Consider the following 18,885-nt stretch of genomic DNA (forward strand, 5'->3'; position numbering starts at 1 on the left):
TGTTGGACAAACTTGGTGATTTGCACAAACATATGGTTGAATTGCAAAAATATAATGAACCTATCAAACATCTTAATGGTAGTATCAATCGCATGAATACTTTGATTACTCTCTATAATAAGAGATTGGATATTTTAGATCTCAAGATGGCTTCTTTTCCTAGTATGGACAAATGCTTGCCGGTATACAATTGTCAGCGATTGACGAAATCATCACCGACGAGTTTCCTAGTATGGTCTGTGTGCGATGTCATTGCATACATAATAACAACATATGTACTTATAACTTATAAGGACTTGATTCCATAAACAAATTGACATCCAATTACATAGGTGACTAGTACACACATGACATTTGCACACACCAAAGTATGTTCCAAAATGCCTAGAAAACTCAAATAATGTATACAAAGGCAAAACAAACCCTGAATAATTTCATATTTTTAGGATGATGCTCCTATAGTTGCATGTTGCCTCTGTAAAATAAATCAAGGCGGGAAGAGACAGCGTATGTCATTTCGCACACATAGGTGTCAAGTTCCCTCTCAGAACCACGAGGCTTTTTGAGAGAAGCTCCGATTTGTAAGAAGTTCATACCAAAACTTGTCCCAAATTGGACTATTTTTTTACGACAACATGTTTGTGCCATGTCACTAGGGATGAAAATGGAGTGGAAAGTTTCCGCTTTTCCAGAGGAAAAATGGAAACGGAGAGGAAATATGAAAATGGAAATGGAAATTTGCAAAATGGAAATGGAAATGGAATTTTTTATGCGGAAATAGAAACAAAAATGGAATGGTGTTTTCCGGTGGAACACACGTGAAAACGGAACTTTCCGTTTCTGTTAATATGGAATTTCTGTTTCTACTATAGGCCCATGGATGCTTTGTAGCCCAACTACAAAACAACACACAATGACACAATGAGTAGAATAAGCAGAATGTATCATTTGAGTACCAATTTTTACTACCACACATATACTTAGCTAGACTCTATACGGAATTGTCATGTACTACTACAATACTACCCTATGTTATGAACACAGCCATATCATTTTGTAGCCATGTTAAGAATTCCATCAATTTGTTTGTTTTTTGTCTGTATTTCTCTATGATTCAAGGGGGTTTTAAGTTTCGATCAACACACAGTTTTGTTTCCGTGTCCGCTCTGTATTCGCTTCATGTTTGTTTCCGGTAGTATCTGATTCCATATTAGTTTCCAGGGTTTCTATATTCGTTTCCGTTTCTGTAAAAAAATACGAAAACAAATATGGTAGCACCCAGTTCCGTCCATTTCCGCGCTGTTTTCATCCCTACATGTCACAATACCATGCCAAGTTTCATGGTTTTCAGGTGAGTTTTGGATTTACGGTAATTTTAAAACCAGATTTTTCAATGTTTACTGTTGAGTCGACACCGCCTTGGATAGACGTTTTCCTCATGGGTCCCAAATGTCAGAATCCAAATTTGTTAGTACCATGCAACTTTTCTTATTAAGAATTCAACCCATTTGATGTGCTAGCTGAAAATAAGTATGTGGGTGCCGGCGGACGCTAAAAACTTATGGGTTCTGTAATGAAAAGTGATCTCAAGGATCCCACAAGAATGATGTTCTTTCCCTATGTTGTGATTGCCTATAATATTCATGTATTAATTAAAGAAATGACAAGCCATTGGCCCAGTATGAAAGAAAATATGGGTCAAAACCGAGTTGAAAAAGGCAACAATATCTAACTCCAGTTTACAAAAGGTACAAAAGCATGAGGCTTAATTGTTCATCAGGTTTACACATAACCTAGAATGAACAGGGCAATAACATATAACTCAACCAAAGTTTTCGGCAGTCACAATAAAATAGATCGGTCCGATCCTTTAAATCAAGATCCTGGTACAAAAGATCTAATGGTCCATGATGACGACAAGTTGTTGTAAATAGAAGCCGAGCACGATCAGAAGCCCTTTGGTCCACCTGAAACTTCTTTTTATGCTATTTAACATGTCCATATGTGAGAAATTTCTTGTCAAAAAACTTAATCCTCATGGACAATAGTGCCCTCGCATTCAACATGAAGAATGTGACAAATCTAGTGTTTGCACGGTTGGATGCATATCTTTCCACCATTATTGTCTTCAAACGAATGTCATGAGATCTGAAAAAATCCTTGTGCTTCCTTTGCCATCGATTGATTAGACCTTTTTCTTAAAAACCTATTACCTAAATAGACATGAAGATTGAAAACAGTTAATGTCTAAAATAGAGTATGTCGAAGGAGCGACAGTTGAACGGTTAATTCTAGTACATTATCTATGGGCTTTCAATGTGTGTGAAATCATCACCTCTATATACAAATTCTCTAGACATGAAAAGCACTGCAACAAGACAATAGTTGTGTTCAGATCATGAAACCCTATATGAATATATAAGGTCTTGATAGAATCTAGCACCCCTGATAGGCCAATCATGAACAAGCTCTTCATTCACCATATAACATAATATTAGCATCAAAAGTGTACTCCAAGACTATATCTTTACCTACTAATAAAGCACACATTGACTCTGTTGAGTTCACCGTCATGGTGTGTTTGCCGAAAAGTCCATATAGTTTTTCATAATTGAACCCGCAGTCCTTCTGTAAGTGAATTTTTGAGAAATGATTCATTTTTACAAAAGACCCTCTATTAAACCAAAACGACCAAATCAATCCTCCGCCTCCTCCCCTGCTCTCGCCATCGCCTACACAACTCCACCCAATCCCTCGATCGCTCGACGAGATCCAAACATCTACGACAGCCGGGAGTGGATCGCGCGGGAGTAGGAGTTTGGCGTGTGCAGGCTAAAGGTGGTCGCCATTCTCGTGGATCTGCCGTCCATCATGCAGGTCAGCAACTGCCGCAGCCGCCACCAGCGGCAGCAGGCGCGGCCGGAGATCCCCTCCTAGGGCCTGCACCGGCCAAGCAAGGCCCCGGTGGAGCCGCCGGCCGAGAAGCCTGTGGCTGATGACGAATGGAGCAAGGGCATCGCCAGCCCGAACTCCCCGCTCGCCTTCCCCAAGGGCGACGAGCACGACGAGGCGGCGGCGGTGGATGACGAGGCCAAGGCCAGCGCGCAGGACAAGATGAGCCACCGGGCCGCGAGATCTGCGCCCGCCCGCCTCCCTCCGCCAATTCGGCCCGTGGGGAGGAGGCTGCTCTCACTCCTGCCGAATGCTCGCCTCACGCGCGAATATGGACAAGGTGCGCATCCTGCTACCGCGTAATGTTGTTGCTTCCCTACTGTTTTCTACATGACGCTCCTACTTCCGTACTCTTTGCCACGCCATACTGCTGCGGCTACTTTGCTACTCTTGCTAATATGTTGTGCTGCAGCTTTGCTCAGAGTTTTGAGGATAATATATCTCTACCTCTCCCCTCCTGAACTCATAAGAAATATATAAATTTGTGTGGCAACTAAATTCAGGAATGGACTAAAAGGGACAATGTGATTAGAAAATACAATCAATCTACATAAATCATGGCACAATTGTCTAAGTTATCCGGAGCAGGTTGATTGTGTGGAGTTGGAAGGATAATTTGTTGTAGTGTAGTTTCAAAGATGATATAGACAAAAAAACTCCATCAAGCATTGCAAATGACGAGGTAGAACAAAAAATTAGATTTGCTAGTGAATGAAAAAATACAAACCAGATGGCCTACCGGAGGTTCTTGGTTCAGGTTGTTAGATGGAAGGACAAGGCGGTGGCGGTGGAGACGGGGAGTCGATTAGGAAGGAGAAAGAGTTTGTGCAACTGCTGCTCAGTGTGAAAAATAGAGGTAAATAAATGTATTGTTCAGGTGGTGAGATTTAGTCTCCCTTCTTTGTATTCAGCAATGAACTACTGAATGGTGTTGGTAAATTCATGGCATGAGTTGTCGAGGAGGACGTCAATGTGTGGGAGGTTGCAGCCTTGTAGGAGATTAGGCTTACCTTGGCAAATTAGCTTGCGGCCCTAAAGCTGTATGTTTGATTAATCTAAAGTGTGCACAAATATTTGTGTTTAATGAGTGAAATGTACCCGCCTGACTGACATGAACCTTCAGGAAAGACAGATCCAAAAGTTGGCTTCACGTGGTAGTAACTATGGAAACCTGAAGAATGTTTTTGACTCCCTAAAGGATTTTGAGTTGCATTGTCAGGTATGTTTGTGCAAATTGAAATTTACTTGAGAGTGAATCTCTAAGAGCATCTCCAGCCGCGTTCCCAATAGGCCCCACAGGGCGACTTTTTTAGCGCCGACGCCAAAAAAGGCCCCAGTCGAACCCCCAAGACGCCGAAATCCGCCGGCTCGGCCCGTTTTTGGGCCCGACGATCGCAAGCCGAACCCAGTGCGCCGGGGGGCGCTCGGGGGCTCCGGCGGAACGGGAAAATACGCGTGGTACACACTGTCAGGCGAAAAGTCAAGGCAATCGTCCAGATTCGTCCCCCACCCCGCGGGCTCGGCCACCATCGTGCCGATCCCGGCGCCACCCACTGCCCAGCACCGCTAGATAGGCTATTCCCGCTAGAAAAGAGAGAAGGTTTCACCGCGGCAACCTCTCCACCACCATCTAGGCGAGTTTTCCGGCGCTCCGGCTCCATAGGGCGGTACACCGGTGGTTCTACGCCCACCACGCCCGCCAGGTGTTCTCGATTTGTTTGCTCGAAGATGGACTCGGACGACGAGGAGGCGCTCACGGCGCTTGCTACCTCTTGAGCATGCATTGGTTTTCCCTTGAAGAGGAAAGGGTGATGCATCAAAGTAGCGTAAGTATTTCCCTCAGTTTTTAGAACCAATGTATCAATCCAGTAGGAGACAACGCACAAGTCACCTAGTACCTACACAAACAATCAAGAACCTCACAACCAACGCGATAAAGGTGTCGTCAATCCTTTCACGGTCACTTGCGAAAGTGAGATCTGATAGAGATAATAAGATAAATATTTTTGGTATTTTGTTGTATAGATTGAAAAATAAAGATTGCAAAATAGTAAACGGGATGTGTCGTGGAGTTGACACGACAGATGTCCTAGAGCAAGGACTTAGTCATAGGGTCATCGCATTAGGAAGCTTAAAGGGGTTAATCGGGACAAAGGACACGAGAGAGTTTTTATACCAGTTCGGCCCCTTACGATGAAGGTAAAAGCCTACGTCTAGTTGGGATTGGTATTGCTGAGGTTTCGATCTCCAAGGGGCTCAACTCGCCGGCTTGGTTATCGATCTGGTTGTTTCTTGCCCTAAGCCGCCGCCGGGTCGTCCCCTTATATACACGGGTTGACACCTGGCAGCCTACAGAGTCTCGGCCGGCTCATAAAACGTGTCCGGCTCGGTGACTTCTTTTACATGCCTTTCTCTATAAGCCTTTCTTTACATAAGTCAGTTTACAATGTTGGGCCTTAAGCCGCCTTTGGGCTTATGCCTTTTACAATTCTTAATACACTATCACCTTGAATATTACTGGGCTTCTTTGCGTAACCCGCCATTGGAGTTGATCTGGCCCCTCCTGGGCGGGTCATACCTGGTAGCTATATCCCCAACATTAGGCCCCAGGTTGATTTTGAACTTTGTTCCTTGTCAATCTTCAATACTTAGATGCAATCCATCTTCTTTTGTCTGAAAAACTCTGTAACCCGCCGTGACGTCATCTTTTGAAAACACAAAAAACTTTCATGACGTCATCTTCCAACGGACCTTTTATCTTTAATGCTTCCCGAGAATCGAGGCGTCTATATAGCTGGATAACCATTATTTGGTTCTCCCTTGATTTTCGCGCCCGTCTGTTCGCATCTTATCCTTATAAATAAGCTTGCCCCGGCCTTCCTCATTCTTCTCTCTCTCTGTCTTCTTCCTGTCGCTGCCTCCCTGCTTCTCGAGCTCCGCCGCCGCCGTAGCACTCACCGTTGCCCTCAACGTCGGCCTCTGCACCAACCTGAGTTCATCCAGAGAGACGCGGCAACTCTTCGCAGTAGATCTGCATCTCGTAAGTTCCTTCTTTCTCACGCATCTAGATCTGTATTAGGGTTGCGAGTTCATCAGTGTTCTTCGGTTGTTCATCACAGATCTTCTTGTAGTTCTTCTTCCGCAACTTCTTCTGATCAAAAAAAGAAATATAACTCGCGCGGTAGTTGTTTTGCGTCCATTTTTGATATCACTAGATCCCTTTTTCCTGTATAGATGCTTCATTATAGCTGACGAACTCATCTATACTGGATTTTTAGGTCTAGAATATTTTCTTTTTGGGACAACCATTTGATCCAAAATAATAATGATAGCTTGGTGAAACTTGTTTACGCCAAGACTTAGCTGGATTCGCTTTCTAAAAGAATCTGTAGTCATGGCGGCTTACCGCTCCGGCTTTCTTTTCCTTATATGTCATTAGCCCTTAGTTAAGCCGCCGTTACTTGTTTTACATCTTCATCCTTTAACTGTTAATCTTGCCGTAAACTGAACCGGCATGTTGTTTTTTCTTTTTCAGTTCCTTGCACATCATGCCGTCAAAGACGCCCACCATCTGTAACTGGGTCCCCTCAACCATAACTGAGGATCGTTTAAAAGAGTTCTTCCTCATTGGGTTTCTGCCCTCAAAAACCGTCATGCCTTATCGTGCTCCTAACCCGGAAGAAGAACAACCCAATCCAAAAGACGGCGAGGTGATTGTCTTTACTGACCACATGAACCATGGCTTCTCACCGCCTGGTTCAACGTTCTTCAGCGAGGTCCTTCACTTTTTCAAACTCCATCCTCAGGACATTGGGTGTGGGGACCCCGACTCATAAGTCGTGATCACCGAATGCACGTGTACAGTGATCCCAGAGATGAATGCTCACTGAACACACAGAAGCTGAAAAATAACAAGAGTCTTACATCCATACATACCGTCTTACATAAATTATGACCATTATGGTCCAGTCTTGAGTATAACTTTGCAGCGGAAATCTTCGTCGATAACTTGGACCCATGCCATCTGCCTTAACCCTACAGGCATTCTGACTGGGAAGCGTCCTAGCTCGCATGTTCGTCACCGAAGTATTCTTCTTCATATCATGTTCTTTCATGCCTGGCCAATAAAATAACCAGTGGCAAGCCAATGAGTACTTTGAATGTACTTGCAAGCAACCCAAGGGTGATAACAGAATGATTATGCAAGGCACTACTACTAATTTGGCATTCTTGCGGAAAGCTAGTTTTTCTCATGCAAGTATGATCAACATTTATCAAGAATATGAATGCGTCTGCAACAAGTATCAGGAGGTTACAGACATCAACATCGAGAGAGAGTTATGAACAACTCATGCTCAAGCTCATCGTGACTTCCTCACGAGTCACGTCAATATTTTTACCAAACCGTGTTGTTTGTCAGAAACATATGGACGTAGTCTAAGCAGCACCACCCAATTGTCCTTGACCGTGGACACGGCTATTCGAATAGTTTTACACTCTGCAGAGGTTGCACACTTTACCCACAAGATCCGGGGAACTTCCGTGTCATCCACGACCCGCGGTACCTCAAGTACCCGGGGTAAGCACCCGATCACTATCTTTCCCTAGACGACACTAACATAGAGTCCACTCGATTGGCAGTAACCCCCGTGCCCAACATTTCACATCTTAAAATTGTGGAGCCTCGCTCCCATTTTCATCACATACCACAAGCACGGGGTACCAACGGTGTGTCCGGTACCCTGTGAAGACAGTCATGGCCGCCCTACCTGGCATGACCCCGTCCCGAGAGAGCGCACCAACAACTCTCCCGTCACTAGTAATGTGGGCTCCAAGCTAGTATCGGCCTAGGTAATCAATAATGCCCTTTCCCATACAAGGGTAGAGTGGTTGCGCATGTAAGGTTGGGACAGTCGACAAATCTTAAATCTAATCTGTCTCTGTAAACAACACTTTTATCGAGCCTCGATACACTACCTCTCCACCAAGTAGTGACCTAGTTCATCATCATCTCCCAGGGGCATTAGTGGCACCCACTGGGCTGTTTGCAAGTATGTCAAACCACACTTGTTTCTTTCCATGGATAACCCTGACCCACTTTGCGTAGCCATTTACTATAGCACATTTGTACAACCCACCAACACAACTCTAAGCAAGGGTAGAGTCATGAACAATGCGAGTATCAATGGAGTATGCAACGGAGGCAAGCCTAGCAAGGTTGCCATTCAAGGTATATCATGCACTCAGTGAAGCAACGAAAATGCCATCATGATGTAAAATGGTTCATCATGGTCAAAGGGCTGCTTGTGTGGTTCATCAGAGTCTTCAAGTCGTCTGGTCCTTCTCCAAGTACTCCGTCTACTTCGTCAACTAACGTCGGAAATAATCATAATAAGCAACACAACAAGGCAAAAATAAAAGTGCTCTAAAAATATGAAGTTGACTTTTCTAGGATACCTCTGGTCATATGAGGAATGACCAGAGTGATTTCATTGGAAGTGGATCAATGGATATTTCTAAACATTTCGATATGATGGAATCAAGGGGTTTATGGATTTGCAAGAAGTGTAGAGAAACATATTTTTGAAAAATGAGCAAAGGCACCCATTTAACAAAACATGATTTTAGATGCATCTAGGAGTTGGTTTCACTGGATTTGGAGTTCAAATGATTTTCCTATGAATTTACAAAGTTGACAAATATGAAGAAATGGCCCATTATTTTGGTGGTACAGAAAGTATTAAGAAAAATGTTCATAAACTAAGTTATGAACTTAGAAAGATCTAGGAATTTGAATCATGGCATTTGGATCAAATTTGAGCTCTCTGTGATTTATTTAAAGTTCACATAGAAATGGAAAATGGGATTTTGATAAATATTTCTGAGGAGAAAGTTTTTGGAAAAATGTGCAATTAGCACCATGTGATAGATCATGATTTTTGGATCCCCTAGAAATTTGAATCATCAAATTTGGATATGATTTGAATTATTTGTGGATTTTACTAGTTTACAGAAAAAGAAAAAGAAAAAGGCCACTGTGCAATTGGGCCTATTCGGCCATAGTGCAGCAGGCCCAGGGGAAATACGCCTCCAGCCGATGCAGCAAACCGGTGTGCGCGCGTGCGTGTTTAAACCTGACGGGTGGGGCCCACCCATCAGTGTGTGAGGCTGACCGACGGGCCCCATGGCCGTCGTCTTCAACCTCGGGCCAGAGAGGGGGGGCGAGCTCACCGGCGTCGCTGTGGTAAACGGCGAGGCGATCCGAGCACACCGGCTTGCTCAGGGTGGAGTCGCCGTTCGGGTGGAGGTGGAGGCGGTCGCCGGAGTGCAGGGGTTCCCCGGCGACGAGGAAGTTGGCGGAAAGGCTTCGGGAGGTGCTTGCCCCGGTCGATTCTGGCTGCAATAGAGAGGGGAGACAGAGGGGAAATGGTAAGAGAGGTGAGGCGGTTCCAGATCAAGAGAGAGGGGGGGGGCAAAGGAGGCCTGTACCACGAGATCGACGGCGACCCGAAGCGGCGGAGCTCGAGCTCGATCTCGAGCTTGGGCGGCTCTGGGAGTGAACGGGAGGCCCAATGGGGCTATTTGGAGTGGGAGGGAACGAGTGGTGGCGAGAGGAGGGCTCGGGAATGCCTTATATAGGCGAGCGGCGATCCACCGTGGGCTCGCTACGGGCCTCAGGAGGGTGCTGCGCCGAGTCTAGGGTGTTCGTGGGGGTCGACTACGCCCAGGGGAAGAAGAGAGGGAGCGGGGAGGGGTCAGAGACGCCGAGCGTGTGAGGCCGCTCATTGGAGCTCTCGGGCGGCCAGCGCGCGTGCGAGCAAGGGCAGCAGGAGGGAGAAGGAGGAGGGGGACAGAGGTGTAGCGTGCTGCGGACATCGAGGAGCATCGGCTGGCGTGAGGGGGAGAGCCGAGGTGGCCAGAGGTGGTTGGCAGGGGGCGGCTACAGTGCGGGAGCACACTATAGCGCGCTCCAGAGCGTGCAAATGGCCGGCATGCCATTTTTTTGGCAAATTGGGCACGGCCAAGCATGTCTGGTAGCTCTAGGGAGGAGTAAAGAATGTGGGGAAAGCCTTGGATGCCTTGGGTGGCCACTGGAGTGAGGAGGGAGGTGAGGAAGAGGGGTGCAAGGGCTGTCCAGAGAGGTAAAAGAGGTGGTTTCACCCCTCAATTATTGATCTGAGATGCAGCCATTGCTACTAGAGGTAGAAGAGGTCTAGGAGGGGCTGTGGTAAAAAGTGGAGGCCATGGAGAAGAGTGGAAGAGGTCAAAACAGGGGTTTTAGTAAAATGGCAGAAGGTATTTGATGCTTGTTTGGGCGAGAAAATTAATTCCACTTGCCATGAGAATTAACAGGATGAAATGGCACATAGAAGTAGGATGTTCCACCAAGTTTGAGCTCATTTGGGCAAAGTAGCCAATGTAACTTTGGTAAACCTTAGAAATCAACAGAAATGGCTTTACCAAGATTAAGTCATGCAAATCTATTCTCCTTGATGCACCACTTGGTGTAGTGTCATCATTTGAGGTTATGAACATGTCCACAAAAGTTGAGATTAAAAGGAGAAAGTTTCCAATGTAGAGTTGTTCAAATTTGGTTCTGAACAGGAAGGGTTTTGGGGTACTTTGAGCAAGATAACATTCTCTCCAACTTGTGCCATTTGGTCTAGATGAATAATTAGACCATTTGAGCATGTTCACAAGATTTTATAACATTTGGACATGTTTGGCAATGTAAAGTTGCTCAAACTTCAAAATGGATAGAAATGGTTTTGAGGAGATTTCATGGGGTTATACTATTCTCGATGACATGATACTTGGCAAGATCATCAAACATGTCATATGTGACATGCTAGAATTTTCTTGGAATTGTTGGGGAATATTTCCTGTAGAAATATTTCAAATCCTTGAAATGGGCAGAAATGGTTTTTGAGGGATTTGACCAATATTTTGAACATGACCATGTGTTGAAACTCTTATATATGAACAATATATGTCCATTGAGTTTCCCTGATTTTTGTCAAATATTTTTGAAACAAATAAAATAATTTTCCCTATTAAAGACCATTTTTGGCCTTAAGAAAAAGCTTTTAAATAAAATAGGAAAATAACTTTTAAAATTATATTTTTGTCGTTTATGGGAGTCCTATATCTAATAGGATTCAAATATACCTTTTGAAAGATTTTTCACACCCCAAATCAAGTACTTCCAGTGCAAACCTCAATTCAGGGGTTTTGGAAAACTAATTTTAGAAAATACTATTTGGCCAAATTATTTTTGCAAGAAATTATTTTTATGTCCTATACACATGGCATGATCATTGGTTCAAGAGTTTGGAGCAAGGAGATGAAGTATAGGAGTTGGAGGATTTATTTGATTTTTAGAGCACTTGCAAACAACAGACAAAATCCAAACAAGGCAAGGTCCAAAACACTCAAAAGTTTTTGTCAAACCACATTTTATCATGATTGTTAGCTTAAGTGTTGTGGCATGAAAATCAGGGTGTGACATTGGGCCCAATTCCATATCTAATATTTGTAACTTCCAAGTGCTCTGTGAGGTATATCTTCAACAAGAGCCGACTGTAGAACTGTTTAGATAATACTTCTATCTGAACTGGCAGAACGAGTGCACCAACGGCCTTATCTTAGAGCTTGGAGGCATCTCAATTCAGCGCCGGCAGGGTGCTGTCTTCCCTCTCATAGTTTTACCAAGTCACCCAAAGGACTGGAACCAAACTTGGTTTTACTGTCAGGACATCTCACCAGCCAACGAGAAGCCACTGCCGGGTTACCGCCCCGATCGTCTTGACTCCAAGTTCACACTTCCAGATAAAATTACTGTTGCTGAACACAAGAGGCTGCTTCCATCCATCAGAAGAATCAACGCTTTGTTGGGGAACGGTTTAACCGGAGTTGATCTGACCCACTGCTTGATCTCATGGCGGGTTATTCCATTAAGCCGCCGGTCAAAATTGATGTATGAATATGGTGGAGGCCCGGACGACTCTCTTCGTCATAGCCCGGTTCAATTAACCGAAGAAGACATTGTCTCAATGTCAAACCTTTTGGTGAATGGGAAATATGAAGACTAAAGTATTGTTGGGTTAAATCCCTTCTGTAAACTTAACCCGGTGCCAGAAATAAGGATATTCTGATCTTTTTTCCTGTGTATTTTGCCCAGCCGTATTGTTTAGCACTGATCCTTCCTCTTGTCTTTGTAGGCCAATTCTGACTTTTGGAAAGTGAAATATGACCACGAAGCTGCCAACAAGGCGAAAATCGCCGCCATGAATGCCAAGAAAACGACCCGGAGATTGAAGAAGAAAAAGAAGACCACTGCTGAAGATTTGATCAAACTTGATGACACATCTAACTCGGAGGTAGCCCTTGATTCCCTTGGCCAATTTTTTAACAATCTTATTGACACTGATCCTTACCAGGATGACACTGGGGCCAGTCAGGTCGGGGAAGCTGAGGTAACTATTATTTCCTCTGAATCAGAGCCCTTACCAAAACACAAAGTTCGACGAGTGATCCGTAAAGTAAGGTTTTCTAACCCTTTAGCTCACTTGGATCCCAACTTTCATTTGAAAAAGCAGCAACATGAAAGCCGCCGTGAAGCTGGGTTTGAAGATGAACCGGCTATCGTCCTTCAACAAACTCCTCAGAAACGTCCGAATGAGGTTTACTTATCTCTGTCTTTAACTCTTCTTAACGGATCCTTCTCCTTGTATTTCTGTGAACTCTTTTTTATTCTTTCAGGAGGTGTCTCATTCCTCTGGTGACTCTTCACAAACCCAATTCCCGGCTTTCAAGACTGCTCCCGGGTAATCAGTAATCCTCCTTTCTTTTGGGTTGTTTAATTTTATCTTTATACTGACATTCCTGCAACATTTTTTCTTAGCGGCCAAGCTAAATCAAAAAAGGCGAAGGAAGCAAAATCGGCGGAAGACCCGCCAGTACTGGCATCTGACCCGGCTAGGCCGCCTTCTCCATTAACTGACGCTCCAGAAGATCCGCCTATTGACAATGAAGCAAAATCCTCCGGAGCCGTCTTTTGACGAAGCCACTGTGAATCCTTCTACAGCTGGACCATCAAGCTCAACCGACCCGCCGTCTCCACCTGCTCAAGATGTTCAAATTACTGGGAGCCACTTTGTTGAGCCGGGAAACCCAACGGTTCTAGCTCGGTGCACAGGGAAGCAAGAGGCATTGGAGAGGCAGAAGGTTCGCTTTGACGTTGCCAACTATGACCGTCTCAATGCCAGTGACATTTTATCCGGCTATCTCAGTCATGTACACTCCAGTCGCGAGTCTGAGATCGACATGGTCAAGCAGCTTCAGTTGAAGTATGAGGTACATTTTTTCCGGTTTACTAGTATTCCTTCAGCCCCCAAGTCTTCAGATTATGAGAGAAACAGAATAACCTGTGGACTGTAAAATATAGGCCGAAGCTTTTACCTCTGAATCAATGATAAAAACAAAACTTCACCTGTAGTCCCCAAGAACCGGTTCACTTTGATCATAAGTGAATCGGTACTTCAAAATTATTGTGAAGACCGTCTTCAAAGTACTTAATGCTCCGGTTTAACATTGACAAACTTGCTGAACTGCATACATTAGGCCCCAAGTGCCAAGTGCTGTTACTTTGTAAGGTACTTGGGACTTTAAATATTTCTGTAGAGTCGTAGAAATCTGACTTGGCATACATTAGCCCCCAAGTGTCAAGTACTTTACAAGTGGTTTGTTTGTAAAGTGTTTGAGACTTGAATCTTGAATTTGAATTTTAAACCAAGTCCTGGCTCATCTGAATGTTTTACAGAATGCCTTGTCTGAGTTGAACTCTCAATTGACTGACGCAAAGACCCGGCTAGCAAGTCAGGAGACATAAATCAAATCTTCTAACTCCAAACTGCAAATAAGCCTCTCTACAACGGAAAATTTGAAGACCAGCTTTGCTGCCAAGGAGAAAACTTGGGAAAAGGAAAAGACACTTCTGACCCAATGAGCTGAGACAGCCGAAACAGCTTTGAAAGAGATTTCAACAGAGCTAAACGGGTTAAAGGGGAGGGTGTCTCAGATGGTAGCTGCTATCTTTGGTAAGTTGTCTGAGTTGATCATTTCTGTATTTTTTGCCAAACCGGAGTATAAGCCGTTAACTGACTTTGCGTGTAAAAATTTATGCAGGTCCTCGAAGCAAGAATCTGAGCCAAGTCCCGTTGATTAAACTGAAGGGAGTATATACTTTAGTTGAACAATTGTATATCGGCGCACAACGGGCTCTGGCCACCATCTCTCCTGCTAACCAAGGACCCAACCGGCTCAGCGACGTCCTGAAAAAGCTGTCCATCCTTCCTGCCAGGTTCCGAGAAGTAAAACGCTCCTGTGCGTGAGCCGGAGCCTTGACTGCCCTAAGCCGCTCCAAGGCTTGGGTGCCAGATCTAGACCCGGCAAACATAGCAAGAGGCTATCCCACCGTGAAAGAGGACGGGTCTCCCTTTGATCAGGATGACTTCATGGCTTGTGTACGCGGAGTCCGGCCTCAGGCGACTAGCCTTGGTGATGACACCAATGTTGATAAGTACCAGCCGGTTTTTGATAGTGAGAATAAGATGGCCACTCCCTCATACAAAGTAACAGACTTGATCCCACCAGTGAGAGAAGATACATTTGCTCCGGAGGTTGACCCGGTCGGCCTGATCAATGACGAAGCCGAATTCATCGCCGTGAATGGCTTTGACTGGTCAAAACCCAACTTCCAGCAAACAGAAGGTGGTGAACCGGCGAGGGAGGGACAATGATCATATTCATGGGCTTATAAAGCCTTGTAATAACTTAGTTGCTAAAACACCGCATGTTTGCTTATGCCATCGCGCATAAAATACTTCTATGTGAATCTGTATTTCCAGATGCCAATGCATGCATCGTTTAATGTTTGTCTCTGCAATGCTTGAACTCTGTTCCTGTAAAGAAAAGACTGGCTTGGCGGTTTAAAATCAAATGGGTTTAAACACCTAACTTATAGCCAATATATTTACCTCAATAAGAACCAGAGACAAATATAAATAAAGGATAAGGGCTTTAAAACCAACTCTTTAGTTAACGCAGGAGGTAAGTGCGCATAAGTGATAACCATACCTTGTCCCTTTTGATCTTTAGATCGCCGGTTTAAATAACCCGGGTGATGAATTTGATAACTCAACCTTTATGCTTTTTTGAATACTCAATGATTACTATACCTTGGTAGGATGTACCTTTTGATCCGTAAGCCGCCGGTGTGAATGACCCGGGCGGTTATGCTGTCAAATAGTCGAGCCGGTGAAGAGGACCAGGCTAATTGTTTGTAACATTGAAACAAAAAAAGCAAACAATAGATAAAAATAATTTAATCCTGTACTCAAAAAGGTGGGGTTTCTGATTCGAATACGATCAGTAAACCGAACCAAAGGGGTTAAGCTAAGGTTCGAATACGACCGTATAGCCCCCAGTGGCTTTGGCATTGCGCCGATCAAGAGGGTACCGACAACTATGTTCTCTTTGGTTTGAATACGACCTATGTTTGAACAGGAAGCCCTCAAATGACCTTGAGAGGTTTTTAACGACCCTGATTCGAATACGATCCAAGTCGGACTCAAAAGGGGTTAAGCTATGATTCGAATACGATCAAGAAGCCCCCAAGTGAGTTTTGGCCTTGAGCCGATCAAGAGGGTTGCGACAGCTATGTTCTCTTTGGTTCGAATATGACCTATGTTTGAACAAGAAGCCCCCAAGTGACCATGAGATTTGCAGCTAGATTCGGATACGATCATAAGCCGGAGCAAAAAAGGTTAGACTTGATTCAAATATGATCAGCTCCTTAATAGTCTTTTGAAAAATGAGAAAAAACATAGTCTTTGAAAAGAAATGAGATCGATGGTCTTACTTTATTGCTTATCAAGGTATATACAATGTGAACATATGTACATGATGAGAGCCGGTGGCTCAGGTGTAGTATGTCCGAAGTTGAGCAATGTTCCACGACCGGCGGGTCTCTTCCTCCGACTTACGTGAGTCTTTGTGCTCTCGAATGTCAATGAGGTAATATGACCCGTTGATTAAGTTTTTACTGGCCACAAAAGGTCCTCCCCAAGGCGGGGATAACTTGTGTGCATCTGACAGATCCTGGATGAGCCGAAGCACCAAGTCGCCTTCCTGAAAAGTCCAGGACTTAACCCGGCGGCTGTGATAACGACACAGGTCTTGTTGATAAATTGCTGATCGGGCTGCTGCTAAGTCTCTTTCTTCATCCAACAAGTCAAGTGCATCATGTCTGGCTTGTTCATTATTAGCTTCAACATAAGCCGCCACACGGGGCGAGTCATGACGGATGTCACTAGGCAATACTGCTTCTGCTCCATAAACCATGAAGAAAGGTGTGTAACCCGTAGACCTATTGGGCATAGTGTTGATACTCCATAACACCGAGGGTAATTCCTCTACCCAACAACCCGACGTTCGCTGTAAAGGAACCATAAGCCGGGGTTTGAGCCCTTTCAAAATTTTCTGATTGGCTCTCTCAGCTTGACCATTGGATTGAGGATGAGCTACAGAAGAAACATCAAGCTGGATGTGTTCTCGTTGACAAAACTCTAGTCAGTAGATTAGTGCCATTGTCAGTGATAATACTGTGTGGAAAACTGAAACGGAAAATCACTTTTTTCATGAACTGAACCGTCGTGGCTGCGTCACATTTACTCACAGGCTCCGCCTCAACCCACTTGGTGAATTTATCAACTGCCACCAGGAGATGTGTCTTTTTATCCTTAGACCTTTTGAAAGGTCCCACCATGTCAAGCCCCCAAACCGCAAACGGCCAAGTGATTCGAATCATCCGGAGCTCTTGAGCGGGCACATGCGCTCGTCGTGCAAATTTTTGATATCCATCACATCTACTGACTAGATCTTCTGCATCAACATGAGCGGTAAACCAGTATAAACCGTGACGAAATGCCTTGGCCACTAAAGATTTTGACCCGGCGTGATGACCACAATCGCCTTCATGGATCTCACGAAGGATTTCTTGACCTTCTTCGGGGGAAACACACCGCTGAAACGCTCCGGAAACACTGCGATGATATAACTCTCCATCTGAAATCGTCATGGACTTAGATCGCCGGGTTATCTGTCGAGCCAGGGTCTCATCCGCTGGCAACTCTCCCCGGGTCATGTAAGCCAAGAACGACACCGTCCAATCTGGGATGACATGAAGAGCCGCTACCAACTGTGCCTCCGGGTCAGGAACAGCTAAATCTTCTTCTGTGGGCAACTTGACAGAGGGGTTATGCAAAACATCCAAAAAGGTGTTAGGTGGCACCAGCTTACGCTGAGACCCCAACCGGCTTAAAGCATCAGCTGCTTCGTTCTTTCGACGGTCAATGTGCTCCACCTGATAACCTTTAAAATGTCCTGCAACGGCATCAACCTCTCGGCGATAAGCCGCCATGAGAGGGTCCTTGGAATCCCATTTGCCAGATACCTGTTGAGCCACTAGATCCGAGTCGCCAAGACATCTGACCCGGCTCAAGCTCATCTCTTTTGCCACTCGAAGACCATGGAGCAAGGCTTCATACTCTGCTGCATTGTTAGTGCAAGGAAACATCAACCGTAACACATAACAAAATTTGTCACCTCGTGGGGAAGTTAGCACGACTCCAGCCCCCGAGCCTTCCAACTGCCTAGACCCATCAAAATGAATAGTCCAATACGTGTTGTCTGGTTTCTCTTCTGGCATCTGCATCTCTATCTAGTCATTGATGAAGTCAACCAGGGCTTGAGATTTAATTGCAGTATGTGGAACATACTTCAACCCATGAGACCCAAGCTCAATTGTCCACTTGGCGACTTGCCCAGTGGCTTCTCTGTTTTATAATGTCTCCCAAAGGAGCAGAGCTAACCACAGTGATTGGATGTCCCTGAAAGTAATGCTTAAGCTTCCGGCTTGCCATGAACACCCCATATACAAGCTTCTGCCAATGTGGATATCGTTGCTTAGATTCAATTAGCACTTCACTGACGTAATAAACCGGCCATTGAACCGGATGCTCTTTGCCAGCCTCTTTGTGCTCTACCACAATAGCCACACTAACAGCTCATGAGTTGGCAGCCACGTATAACAATAGCGGCTCTTTCTCAATTGGAGCAGCCAGTACTGGCGGCTCAGCAAGCTGTGTCTTCAGATCCTCAAAAGCCGCGTTCGCAGCATCGCTCCAAACAAAAGCATCTGTTTTCTTCATCATCTGATACAGAGGCATTGCCTTTTCCCTTAACCGGCTTATGAACCGGCTCAAAGCAGCAACTCGACCCGCCAGCCGCTGGACATCATTGATGCATGTTGGTTTGGCTAGGGATGTAATTGCCTTGATTTTCTCCGGGTTAGCTTCAATGCCTCGGTTGGACACCAAAAAACCCAAAAGCTTGCCGGTTGGGACTCCAAAAACACACTTGGCCGGGTTAAGCATCATCTTGTAGACCCGGAGATTATCAAAAGTCTCTTTCAGATCTATGATCAAGGTTTCCTCTTTCCTGGATTTCACCACTATGTCATCCACATAAGAATGAACATTACGCCCAATCTGATCGTGAAGACAATTCTGCACACACCGCTGGTAAGTCGCCTGGGCACTCTTAAGCCCGAAAGGCATAGACACATAGCAGAAAGCTCCAAAGGGAGTAATAAAAGTTGTCTTCTCCTGATCTTTGATCGCCATCTTAATCTGATGATAACCGGAATAAGCATCCAAGAAACTCAAATGTGCGCAACCCGCAGTAGCATCAATGATCTGATCAATACGAGGGAGAGCAAAAGGATCAGCCACACACATATGCCAGGTGCCATTCTTTTTTAGTACAAGCACTGGGTTAGCTAACCACTCCGGGTGAAAGACCTCCACAATG

The 18,885-nt window shown here is 44.9% G+C and overlaps 1 protein-coding gene across 3 annotated transcripts; it reads left to right on the forward strand.

Moving 5' to 3' along the window:
- The first annotated feature begins 2,470 nt into the window (after positions 1-2,470).
- On the forward strand, positions 2,471-14,884 carry LOC125515130. Of its 3 annotated transcripts, XM_048680566.1 has the most exons (8): positions 2,473-3,232; positions 12,174-12,332; positions 12,393-12,428; positions 12,552-12,635; positions 12,715-12,779; positions 12,857-13,308; positions 13,775-14,051; positions 14,140-14,884. In XM_048680566.1, exons 1-6 carry the CDS (start codon positions 3,203-3,205, stop codon positions 13,011-13,013), a joined length of 531 nt encoding a protein of 176 aa, XP_048536523.1. In that variant the 5' UTR covers positions 2,473-3,202; the 3' UTR covers positions 13,014-13,308; positions 13,775-14,051; positions 14,140-14,884. The 3 variants fall into 3 exon arrangements, with proteins under 3 accessions (XP_048536521.1, XP_048536522.1, XP_048536523.1); XM_048680564.1 differs by having other exon boundaries at positions 2,471-3,232; positions 12,174-12,428; XM_048680565.1 differs by lacking the exons at positions 13,775-14,051; positions 14,140-14,884 and having other exon boundaries at positions 2,471-3,232; positions 12,174-12,428; positions 12,857-13,756.
- Positions 14,885-18,885: the final 4,001 nt, after the last annotated feature.

This window comes from Triticum urartu, chromosome 6, assembly GCF_003073215.2.
Source record: "Triticum urartu cultivar G1812 chromosome 6, Tu2.1, whole genome shotgun sequence".
In the NCBI taxonomy this organism is placed as follows: domain Eukaryota; kingdom Viridiplantae; phylum Streptophyta; class Magnoliopsida; order Poales; family Poaceae; genus Triticum; species Triticum urartu.